This window comes from Corapipo altera, unplaced genomic scaffold, assembly GCF_003945725.1.
Source record: "Corapipo altera isolate COAL_440 unplaced genomic scaffold, ASM394572v1 308, whole genome shotgun sequence".
In the NCBI taxonomy this organism is placed as follows: domain Eukaryota; kingdom Metazoa; phylum Chordata; class Aves; order Passeriformes; family Pipridae; genus Corapipo; species Corapipo altera.
In genome coordinates, this window is record NW_020884925.1 from 2,515,232 (window position 1) to 2,527,972 (window position 12,741).

The following is a 12,741-nucleotide window of genomic DNA, read 5'->3' on the forward strand; positions in this document are numbered from 1 at the left end:
GTTAAAAGTGAATCAGAATGGATTCAACGTTGAACAATTTTAATGAAGCAAGTGTCAAACAACAACATCAACTTCTTAAAAACAAAGGAGCTCCAAAATTTAATTACAAAAACATTGTACAGAAAACTTGGCATCTCAACAATTCCAAACACATTAATCCAGCAAATGGATTCTGTTTTCATATATTTCTTTTAACATTTCTTTAAGTGACAAAAGCATTTTATTCCACTCTTCTCCTTGACATACACTTCATTTTTTACTTCCTTTTTTTAATCAGTCAACACTGAAAAATGTAAACTGAAGTGACACTCTGAAAACACTGGAAAGAAGATTCATTTTATAGGGTTAATCAATGTAAATAAGAAGCTTCTTGATGAGACAAAACATCATCTGTCACATCACCAGTGAACAAGAACTTAGTTTTCCCCCAGATGCCTCAGGATGGATAATCCAACTCCCTTCCTTCCTTGTGGGAAAAAGCAAGAGGTTTGTCAGCCCCAGCTAATATGACCTTAAATTTTCTATCCCGTAACACTTGCATGCTGCTCAGCACAGTGATGGCTGAGCAATGTGCCACGAGCCAAGAGCTGCCCTGGGCTTCTGCAGCCAACACCCCTTACTGACAGCATGGATGTGTCACAGCCTGGAACTGCATCCTTCCGTCACCTCACGTGGAATTTCTGGAGTATTTATGGGATATGACTCCAGGAATTAGGGAGGAAGCCACAGACTTCAGGGTTTTGTAAATCAACTTTTGGCTATGCAGTGCACTTTGGCCACTTTCTACAATAGTCAAACATCACCAGTTCTAAAAAAAAACAAGATACACACAGGAGATTAAGGTATTGGTGCTTCTTCTGGAGACATTAACAACCTGTAGGATTTACAACATTCATTAGAGAACCCATTCATGTCAACATCAGCTGGTCTCAACTATGTTACAGAAAGCAGAGGTCAATGCAGCAAACTGAGGTTCCTTTTTGTGAAGTCTTGAAAGCAAACAGACGACAGAGAAAGGAGTTTCCTCCCTGAAGGAAGACTTGAATTTACCTGGAAAATCCCTGCTGCTTGGCTACAGCAATAAGCCCAGGAGTCAGCAGAGACCAGGGTATACAATATGTTGACCTGGAGATGGCTTCAGGCCAGCATGAAGTCCATGTGTACAGCACAGGAAGAGAAGAAACTGCTTTTTAATCTTCACAATATTTGTGTAACAGATACATTAAAGTGATGCTGACTGCAACACACTCCAGCAACGAAAGCAACCTCCAATTTACAAAGGGAATTTTAAAAGATGTCTTATGCAGAAGCAAAGAGATTGTCACGTGGAAGAAAGAGCATTTCAACCAACTACCATAAAGCCCAGAGATGTCCAACAAGTGCTGAGCCAAACCAACAGTTTGACAGGAACCAAAGGGCAGCAAATGTTTTGCATAAGTCAGTGCAGACAGTGGGTGCCTTCAACTTTCACAGGAGGTGTGGTGTAGCTCAGCAAGGTTCCAGACTCAGGCATGCAGAGCTCTACTTGATGCAACCCAAAGGCCATTTAGGTCACACTGGAACATGAAATGCTGAATGCTGCAGGCTCCACGGGCTGTACTTGAACTGTACAAAAGGTGAGAGCACACACAGGCTGGAGTGCAGAATTCTGGGGGCTGCTATGTGGACCTAGCTGCTAATAGCTTTCTCTGCTCTAATAATTCATGCAAAAATATATGTGCTGCTTCCAGGCACCTGGCTTCCCAGCACTGATTTCAGGAGGGCAGAGAAATAAAAAAAAAAAAAAAAATGCAATCCACCTGCTCATTTCTCTTTTTACAGAGAACTGTTCTCCCCATGAGATCATTCTCTCAAGAACAAGGCAGTAACATTAAATTAGACTGAGCCATGTATCAGAGGAAGGGCGAGCTTTGTGGTTTTAGACTAAAACAGAGAATCCTATTTATCCCTGCTGAGAAGAACTAACATTGCACTTTCTATCTTGATTTTCACTGACCTTTGTGATAGTAAAATGCTCTGCAAACATTTTCAAGAGATAACAGGAGACTTTCACAGAAGAGTAGGATGCAATGTGCAAGAGAGGTGCTCAGAGAGAAGGAGGTGAGAGGAAGTCTGTCTCAGAGCAGAATCAAGTCACGAAGCATCAGCCACAGCCAGCCCCTAGAAGGGAGCAAACTCATTTTGTAGAAATTGCAGGCTAACACAAAAAAATCCCAGGATTCTGCTTAGGAAAAGCTTATATAAACATAGCAGGCAGCATAGGACAAGACAGTGTACCAACGAAGACTCCCTGTTACAGCAGAGAGCACAAGTGCTGCTATCCAGGACTGCAAGAATCAGTGAACCAGATCAAAAGAAAACAAGGAAGGTAACCCCACAGGATAAACATGAAAACAAAATAAAAAAAGACACTAGAAGACATCAGGCAATATAACACATCAAAGTTATTACTACAACACGTACGCTGACTTCATTTCACGAGCTGAGATTTCATCTCCACAGTCAGCCAGTCCACAGAACGCAGGCACCCTCACACCCAGCAGAACTCATCAAAAATGTAGATTGCACAAAAGTTGCATGCTCGTAAATGTTCACCCAGAGGACAGTTCCAAGTGTTTAGTGGGCGGTGTCCGTGGCTTCTTAAGACCTTTTAATGCATTGATCTGTTCGTCTCCCTGACAAACCGCACGGGAAGGGCCCAGGACAAACCTGCCGTCCTCCTCCCACCCTGGTCTTTCCCTCATGGCTTCTTATTCCACACTGGCCAAAAAAAATTTGTAAAGCTTCCCCGGGTCACCAGACCTGCAGACAAAACAGAAAATAAGCGTTAGAAGACTACAATCTGCCAGGACTAAACAGGCACTGTGGCGTTATTTTCTGGATGTTTTATCCGAAAACACAACATTAAGTATAGCAAAGCAGCCTATAGAGACAAAACTGAACTGAGTTTCTGTTTCCATCCAGATTCTAAATAACAAAACCCTTCCTCTTCTCCCCATATGGTGTGTTTGCACAAAGAAGTTTTTACCATGCAGTACAGAAGAACCAAAGTACTCACCAGTTTAGTCATATATTCCCTAAATACAATGCACTAAGCCACCAAAAAACACCTCAGATCTGTGAAATACAGTTGTTTTCAGGATTATCATAACACTTTCCTGTGGTATTGATTTGTAACGTCTCTCAACCTCAAAGGGACCATTTGGTTGATAGAGATGACGTTCAGAATTAATATACTTCATATGCATGTTAACTAAGGCACACTGACGATGACAGTTTGGTTTATCATGTGCCAGGTGAACCTTTCTATACAAAGCTTCCTTGTTTTCTAGGGAATCTCTACCATTTTCTAGGTTTGTATCCAACAAAACCCAACCTTCTTCCTTCCAAAACTGTCAGAAAATATAATCATTGCCAAGTGCAAGTCAGTGTGATTAACAATCCCTATGAATTACTAGATCATTATATTTAGTTACACGCATGTCTTTATATAGTGAAACTAGGTGACTGTAAATCACATTTTTAATTACTTTACACTGTTTTGCTACTGAAAAGAGGAAAGGACTTGGTGGGAAGGGGAAAGTGAAAGGAGTACTATTTTTCAAATTGAAAGTAGAAACAAGAATTACGATTACAGCCGAATCCAGTTTATCCAAGAAAATTATACTTGCATTTTTAGGAACACAGAAAGCGTCCAACATTTAGGAAACATGAAGCCATCTGACAAGAGAATGAAAGTCTAGATTTTAGTAGCCTTGAGATACGATTTCTCTGGCAAGGTGCTTAGAGGACAAATGCCCATTTCAGGGCCTGGCACGCCCTTCTAATAACTGATGGATGAGAAACTGCTTTCCTTCTTATCCTTTCTGTAAAACCTCCCCTCCCCCAGTTCTCCTTCTGAGCTTGAGTGCTAATTGAAAACAGTATACGAAAATGAGGAGGTTGATGAGCTGCTGAAAAATCCCAGACCTGGATCGACAAGCTGTTCCCTTCACAAATAGCAGCAGTAAAGGCACTTCTTTATTCTGCTGGGAGCTCAGTCATCTCTTAGAACTACAGTCCGTTCCATCTGGCTACCCTCCGGAAGGACAATGATCTTCCAGCTTAAGCCACACTATAATGGGAAATGTGTAATTAACTGTTCTACACAGTATCACAAAAGGTCAGAATCAGAAAGGATGAAAAGCCCTGTCTTCATATTTGCAGATGGCACAAAAGGCAGCTGTATTTGCATTTCTAAACACTATTCAAGACATGTGCAGTAGCTCTCTACATAATAAGTGCCCGAAGAATGCAGGTATGTACTTTGTTAAAACAGAAATGGGCAAACTCCTCGTGGCTGCCTAGGGCTGTGCACCATGGGGAAGTGGGGGAGTAGGAGGTGTGGGAAATGCAAAGCAGCACACTAATGCAGAAAGACTGGTATTTATTTCTTTGTAGATTTGTTTTTCTACTCTGTTCTCTATTACACTTTCCTGAGCTGTTGAACAGGAACAAAAATACAGAATCTCAATAATAATCTATGCAAAAGCCACATGAAATTAGAGTCTCAGCAAATGCTATGTATAGCCCAAACCATACATCAGTGCTTCATTTACATGTAAACCTTCATAAACAGAAGAGCTGTAGTACAGGTGCTACAGAGCAGGTAGTTGTAGAGTATTTTCAGATTATAACAGTTGAGCTCCCCTGTAACCTCTTGAGACAAATAAAATTTCCCTGTAGCCACCAGATTCTACAATTAATGCTGAATTTTTCTGGTTTACTTCACTCGAGAAAGGAACCTCCCTCTAAATTAGTCACCCTGTTACCATTCTGTCAGTACTTTTACTCACCTCATACAAATACAAAAAGGTTTTGGAGCTAAGGGGAATTTCAGAACCCTTTAATGCAGTTGGATACTTTCAACCCAATCTGACTTTCATTAAAACAACTTTCTCCTGCGGCTTTGAGGAAGAAACCATTTTGATTGTACAGCATGGTGATCAGCACAAGAATCAGTGTCAGAACAGGTGCCAGAGGTCCAGAGGAGCTGCCAGGAGCAGCCTAAGAGGGAACACTTACCCAGTCACTAGCGCTCCAGCCTGTTCACCACGTCCCGCACTGTGGCAATGAGGTTCTCGTTCTCCTGTGGGTTTGCCAGAATAATACTGTGCAGTCTGTTCATATAGGAATCAATAGTTTCCATCGTGGGTGTCTCCCCGCTACCTATAGTTAAGGCAGTAAAATGAGCCACAGGGTATTTCCATGACCACAGCAATTCCAAAAAGTTCACACTGAGGGTGATTTGTGCCAACACGCGAACTGCTATAGGAGGTGATTTTGCCATGCACCACCTCTTGTGACAGATTCTGTAAAACAATGTCCTCCTAACTCCACAAAGTGAGTAGTCCCAAGGATATGAGGACTAATGAAGCATGGTTCTCTTTGATTCGGGTCTCACGGTTGATTATAACAAACTCTCTCAGCTGGGCATTCATAGTGTCTAAGCGGATTCCCTGGCAGCTGACAATACAGACACAGCCTTTCTTTTAATCAAAGAACTTGCAGGTCCTGTCTTTTCCATTTAGTAACATTTTCATAAAACAAGTCAAGTAGAGCAAGGACTGAATGCACGCCTCACTTTATTAGGAAGAGTAAGAGCAGTAAGAAAATAAATGTCATGTTGAAATAAAGCGCTGACACTGCGCTTCCCCCTGCGCGCATTTTAAATATTTCATTATCTACTACAACAAAAGCTCAGAAACAGCCAAGAGCACAGAACTATCACAGCAGGCCACGTGTTCTGAGTATACATGGTATACACACAAGCAGTTAAATTTAACACGCCAGGCAGCCTTACCTGGCAGTGGGACTCCAGCGAAGCTGGTGGTGAGCGCCTGGCGCAGGGTCTCGAGGTGCTGCTGCAGCACCGTGTTGCGGCTGCGCTCCTGGATCACGTCCACCTCCAGTTTCTCCACGGCAGTTCTCATGCTCTCCACGTGCTTCTGCAGGGCAGCGTTCCTCTCCTCGAACTCCATGTTGGATTTCCGCAGCTGCCGCAGCTCAGCTTCCCGTGCTGTGAACACCGACCCATTCCCAGGGAGTCAAAAAACGATCAAAAACATACCTAGGATGAATGTTCTAGAGTGTTCAGCTGATGACTATAAACGGTGCAGCTTTGGTTTATAGGTATCATATCACTGGCACTCATATCATAGAGTGCCAATAGTGCCTACAGTAGCACTGAAGTAGACTTAATTTCTAGAGAGACAGACAAATCAGAAAACATTCAAGGCATCAGAATGGAAGTGAATAGGGGAATTGCTTAGGGAGGAAGATGGCAAGACTAATTTCAAATGCATTCAGAATGACAGAGCTTAGCAGCAGTTGTAAGAATCCTACAAACAAGATACCAGTTACAAAAATACTTTTCTACAGATCATCACGAAAAGTAACAAAATCTGAATTCTGTTCCATCAAAAAAATCTCCAGGCAAAAAATACTAAGCTCTTGGGACACATGGCTATGAAAAAAACAGAGTAACAGAAAAAGTATCAGTGGATTCTTCCACATAGTGGTGGTGGTGGGGATAAAATACTGCTAACCAGTTTGAATCATCATCGTGCTGTATCTTAGGTATTTCTTGGAGCTAGCTGATCTTTAAGGTCCCTTCTAATCAAGGTCGGTCTGTAGAACAGCAGATCCAGCTTGGACTGCCTGGAATAAGAGCAAAGGGAGCTTAAACATCAGAAACATTCTCTAAAAAGACTGACTAGGGAAGACAAATCCAGAAGGAACTGCTTTGCAGCCACTGTGTTCATACAGAAGTAAGATAAAAGCAGAAACTGTACCCAAGTCATTACCTGAGCTGAGATGGGAGAGTACAAGGACTCTCCAGCCAGGCAGCATCTGGTAAAAACTCTAGAAAAGCAAGGAAAGGATCCTGCAAGAGTCTGACTTACCTTTACTATGATTCAGGAACTCTTCTGTGAAGATTGGAATGTCAAAGACAGATCTCTCCTTTGTATCTGCTTCTTTCTGCAAAAGGGAGAATAATAACATAGCTCAAGGGTTTGTTTTCAGCAATTCGTTTAATTGTTTTGATCATGAAAATTAGAAGAGCAGGGAGACCAAAAACTGAGGCAGCTAAAAAGCTGTATGGATAAAAGACACCTCTAGCTTCTACCAAGACAAGCCAAAGGGTATGTTTCAGCTAAAGATACAGGTTTAATCACAGCCAAATACCATTATCAAGAAATATCATGTAACATACTAAAATACACCCTTTCACCCCAACAAAATTACACACGAGAATGATTCAGTTTTAAAGCTATCTGAATGTATTTATATTTTCCACCATCAACAAACTGACACATTCTGAAATAGTCTGTACAGAAATATCAACAAACAGGAGACAGAGTGAACAAAATGCACAGCAAGTTTCATGATTCTTGGCCTTTCACCACTAAAGCAAAAAACCCAAAACACACTTTTAAATCAGGAAATGCTCTATGACTTAGTCAAAAAAGCCCTAAAAAACTCGATTTGACTCAAGGCAAAAAACCCCTACTATAATATACTTCAGTCACCACTTCTGTGTGTCAAAGGGCAATTAATGCTTGCTTTAGCTCCTGCACTGTTATTGGCAAAGTCAAAGCAAATTTGGTTTGATAAACTGCAGCAACTACAATCAATCTGGACCTTAACACAGAAACAAAGTTAAGCATGCAAGAATGTCTGTGGAGAACAAAAGCTTGTCAACCGTGGTGTTGGAGAGTTTTGAAAATGAACCACAAACTCACGGCCCAGAACTGCAGCGTTACACATGATTTGGTGTCCAGCAGACAACCTCAATGTTTAACAGCTGAGAAGGGAATTCTGGCCCCTGAGCTCAGAGTATCATATTGGTGTCTGCCACATAAAGGGGCTAGAGGGGGTGAGCTGAATGCCATTTGGCAGTCAACCAACCAGGTACTCTGTCTTTACCTGAAGAGACAGACTGTCAATTGATTGCTTTTCAAGATAAGCTGACTTTTATTGTCTGGTAGAATTACAGCTGAGGAGCTCTGTATTTATTGAGTGAGAACTCAAACCTCACTTGGCATGGATCAACTGAAGACACACTAGAGACAGGCAAGACCAGAGGAAGGGTTAACAAACCTCCCCAGCTCTCAGAGGCACAGCAGGGCTTCACTTTGGGTTCCTGATCACACGTGCTTTGCACTGAAGATTTTATACATGCTGCTACAGGGAAAATGTCTCAAGAGTACGTATTTAGAAATGAAAAGTCACGTACAGAAATGTGAAGAACTTATTCATTTTCTCTGAACGCTCCCTAGATAGCTAGGAATTAATTTCACCCCAAAATCTAGGATCTCAACATTAATGTGCACTAAATGTTGGCAGTTATGAATGTTGGTTAGAACACTTATAGAACATCCACCTGAAACATTCTAATTCATGCTTGCCATTGCTACCTGGATGCAAACAGGCACCAGCTTGGATCATCATTGGCTCCTAGAGAACAGATGGTGGAGGAGAGAGTACTACAAAGAGAAGAGGCTATTCTATTGGCAGCCCTAGGATACAGGTTCTTCAGGTAAAAACCAGGAAATGTTAAGGCCATTAGATGAAGCTGTTCAGCTTCCAAAAGGCAACCAAGAAATTCTACCTAACAGAAGCATGACAATGAAAACCATCAGCACTCTCCCATTGCAGAACACATTACCCAGCATGTAAAAGAGCCTCCTGAGAACTCTCAAGTACCTAAGCCACTCTGAGGTTCACTGAAGATTAAAATCATAAGGCTTTGATTACCTCCTATTGAAAAGGCTCCAGTCTGTTCAGGTTATGTGTCTTTCAGCCATCCCTCAAACCAAAAGAGAACCAAAACTGTTTCTATCATTTGCCTTAAACAAGACTGATATAATTCCAGATTGTCAACAAATGGTTATTAAACCTGAGGTTGAACTTGAAAGGTTCTGGAACAAATCAGACTTGAAGTTCTTAGAGACATGGTGAAGTATGGCAAGGAGAAAGCTGAGATTTTGGGGGGTTTAAGCTCACCCTTCCTGGCATGGTCAGGCTACAGACAATGGAAGGAACAGATGTAATAAATATACTACTTCATTAAGTGTTCTCAGAGAAGATGGGTTTCTTATGTGCTCCTACTACAGCAGCCATTTCCCTGTCTTCAAAGGTTGTAGATACCACGAGGCAACACCTGATCTCCTTGACATGTGCAGAAATCTTTGAAATCTTACCACTAAGTGTAACAGTCTGCATGAAGATAGACCTACTTGGAATCGAACAGCTTGAGGAAATAAAAAATACCAGAACAATGGAGAACAATTATCAAGGATTTCAGTCACTGCTGATGACAACGGTTCCAGTGTATACTGCTATATGTTATATGTACGAAACTAGAATTTGGAGGAAGAAAAATGTTCTATTTCATGCCCACAGATGAGCTCATGAGACAGCACATCCATGTTTTTCAAGTTTATATTGATTAAATGTTCTCTCTCATCCTTTAATTATATTATAATTCATATTTGAATTGCCCGTTGCAATACTTTTTAGAGGTCATCTCTATATATACAATGTTTAGAATTACTTTAACAGTGACTCACAGAAACTAAATCATGAACACTGAAGTGGACCAAGGGGAGGAAAGAGGTTTCCTTGACCTTATTTTCTTATATCCTCTCAAGACATAATTTAATCAGCTCGTACCTACTAATCACAAACACAGGAACAATAGTCAATGTGGACAGGAGAAACCAGCAAGACAACAAAAAGCTCTTGTCTCACTTCCAGCAACAACTTGAGTATATATTTCAAAAGCAATCCAAGTTTTTTCCTGCTTATTCCTGTACAGGATTATAATACTTGACTTCCCTGCACAAAGGATGTGAAAGCATATTAGGTGATAAGCATCTGGGATTTTATAATATAAAGGTGAAAAACACCAAGTAGTCAAAGGCACAGTTTCAGAGAAGGATGTCTAACATGCTGTTAGTTCAACTATGTCATGGTGTTCAGCTGTATCTGAGGAAGCTTAAAAGTCCCACGGAGTGAGGAGGACTCCATTTTAACTACATTTATGATGTGAGATACCAGCAATGATGGCTTAAGTTAGAAAGATAAAAGAGATAAGACTCTGAATTTGTAGTTTGCCACCTGTATAATTTAAAGGTTATGCAATAGTCACAGTCAACCTAGAACTTGAAGCCTTCAGTAATGTGTTTTTATACAATTAAAGAGCAACTTTGATTCAGTGACTGTAGAATCAGAAAACTTGGGGACCACGTATTTCTAAAAGTTAATCTGACTGCAATTTCCTTTAAAAGTTAATACAAGGCATATCAAAAACATCCTACCAAAGCATTTTCCTGAAACTTATTTTCCTTCAGGTTGACAAGACCAGTAGCTGCCTCTCAGCAGTGCACAGCCCTGTCACTATTGTAATAAACACATTAGAAACCAACTGGATTGCTTTCCCAAGGCAAAAAGCCTCACGAAGAAAAACAGATCTTTCAGAAAGCCCTACTGCTTACAAGTCAAGAGGCTGTGTATAAACAAGATTTTTCATTGCTCTTAGTTTGCAATTTATTGGTAACCATGAAAGAAGCTCTGTGGCCCCAGGCAATACAACTGGAGAAAGCTGCAGCATTTCGAGGGGAGAGAGACCACAGTCAACCAGGATGCACAAAATTTGTTACATGTGTCATCAACTTAAGCAAGGGCATTTTATCTCCAGACATTATCACTCTTTTCCAATATTTACATATGCAGAAGGAGGGGGAGGGCAGGAGGAGGTTTAAGCCAACCATTTTCCAATTATTGGTTGCTTTACCCATTTTCCTCTCAAGGAAGACACAAGCACTTGTGTTGCTGCAGAAAATCAGTACCTCAAAACAGCCACCTCAAGGTGCTAACCTGGCAGATTTATCAGGGTCTCAAGCTATTTGTAAGTTTTATCTTGATATTTACTTACCAAATAATAAAAATTCTCTGCTTTGAAAAATTTCTAAATAAAAATTCTGCAAGTTGAACCTCTAAAACACCAGGTAAAGGTTCAATTATACTGACTTGCACCCAGTGACTGACTTAACATTACAAACAGACCCTTAACAAAACAGACCTATGTTTTATGTGTGCCCTGTGTTTCACTTCATCTTAGATCATTCATACCTGCTCAAGACTTATGAAATTTAGTTTTCATCATACTAATGAGTATAAGAGTACTCAGTTGTTTGTAAACTTTTGATGAAAACCTGCACAGAAAGAGGAAAATTTCACACTCTTCTGATTAGGGTTTCAACTGGCATGAACTGGGGTTTGACTTCACTAGAAGTTTTTGTCACCTGAAAATCTACCAACTGATGTTAAGCGTAGAATGAAGTTTACCTCATGATCATGAGCTGGCTGTCTTGTTCCATCTGAAAAAGAAAACAACCAACCAGTCTCCCAAAATACACAAGATTTGAGAAAACAAGAAGCAAAGAATGAAAGCAGTTACACAACCATAATCACATGACAGTTCTAGACAAGGCAACTTGTGCAGCTTTCCTAGAAAGCCAACAGAACCTGTGTCTAACTTTGATGCTTTTGGTGCACATCCTCCAACACAACCTAGACACAGCTAAATTTACATCAATCTAATCACTTTACACACAGCTGATGTAAATGTCATGGAAAGAACACATTCACTTTTATTAAGCATTTAAAGCAAAGGCTTTAAATGAGTGTCAGGGTACATGACTAGCTGGGAACCTTCTGTTCTAGCTTGGTGCATGTTTCTGTCCCATTGGATACCTTGTCTGTGGGATTTGCCTTTTTGTCTGTCCTGGGCTTTCCTGCTGAAGACTTTGTAGGCTTCAGTCTTCTGGTACTGCTCCAGCTCCCGCATGTAACGCTCCTTATCTCTGTCTGCTTCGTCCAGGTAGCGCTGAAACAAAGAAGTTCAAGAGTTTCAGGGAGTTTCCTCCCCTTTGGGAAGAAGGGAAGAAAAACAACTTGTCAGATGAAGTGCTGATCCACCTCACCTCTGCAAACAGGAAAGGAGCGAAGAGACAATGAGAACATATCTGAGATGCAAAGACACAAGATTTCTGGATAAAATTACTGTATTCTGGTGTCCCATTTCCTCTTTTTTTTTTTTTAGCCAAATAAATATTCTGTTAACTCTATTTTTGTTAGAGCTAGGAGTAATTTGCCACTAAGCTACTCTATTTAACTGAATGCTACCTATACATTATAGACTAAACATTTCAGAATTCCTTTTCTGTGGCCAGGATTAACAGCTACTGAACAAGAACACCTTATCAGATGATGCTTTACGGTTCAGACCTGTGACAGTGGGGTTCCAAATACACTCTCGTTTTCATGCCTCACAGACAAAAAACATCACCAAGCACTTGGCACACCTGAGAGGTGAACAAAACATGATGGCTATTGCCAAGAGCAGCATAAAGGTAAGAGCCTGGCTTTAACTGATATAACCTGTCCTCATTTGGGTTGATAGAAACCTTTCTTATTGGGCTGAAGGTATTTCACACATCTGCATGACAGAATGAGCTTCCCTGGAGACTTCTTTAAGGGAACTGATGAACTGAGAAACATTTAATGAATGGCCACAATGCTTACTAATGGCATCCTTTCAAGAAAAAAGTTGCCTTCCCATTTTTAGCTCCTAAGGAGTTTAAAATTCAATGAATGGAAGTATTAAATCAGACTGAACCTTAGTCAGCCTGG

The 12,741-nt window shown here is 40.8% G+C and overlaps 1 protein-coding gene across 8 annotated transcripts in view; it reads right to left on the reverse strand.

The window, feature by feature from the left end:
• Positions 1 to 18: 18 nt before the first annotated feature.
• HMG20A (high mobility group 20A) overlaps positions 19 to 12,741 on the reverse strand; it is a 39,625-nt gene continuing 26,902 nt past the window's right edge. For 7 of the 8 annotated variants that reach the window (XM_027657748.1, XM_027657747.1, XM_027657746.1 and 4 more), the window contains 6 exons: positions 11,803 to 11,935; positions 11,395 to 11,426; positions 6,945 to 7,020; positions 5,843 to 6,058; positions 5,065 to 5,208; positions 19 to 2,802 (listed from right to left, as the gene is read on the reverse strand). In XM_027657748.1, the coding sequence (XP_027513549.1) occupies positions 5,072 to 5,208; positions 5,843 to 6,058; positions 6,945 to 7,020; positions 11,395 to 11,426; positions 11,803 to 11,935 (594 nt within the window). In that variant the 3' untranslated portion in view covers positions 19 to 2,802; positions 5,065 to 5,071. The remainder of the gene's footprint in view (positions 2,803 to 5,064; positions 5,209 to 5,842; positions 6,059 to 6,944; positions 7,021 to 11,394; positions 11,427 to 11,802; positions 11,936 to 12,741) is intronic. The other variant, XM_027657749.1, reaches the window with a different exon arrangement.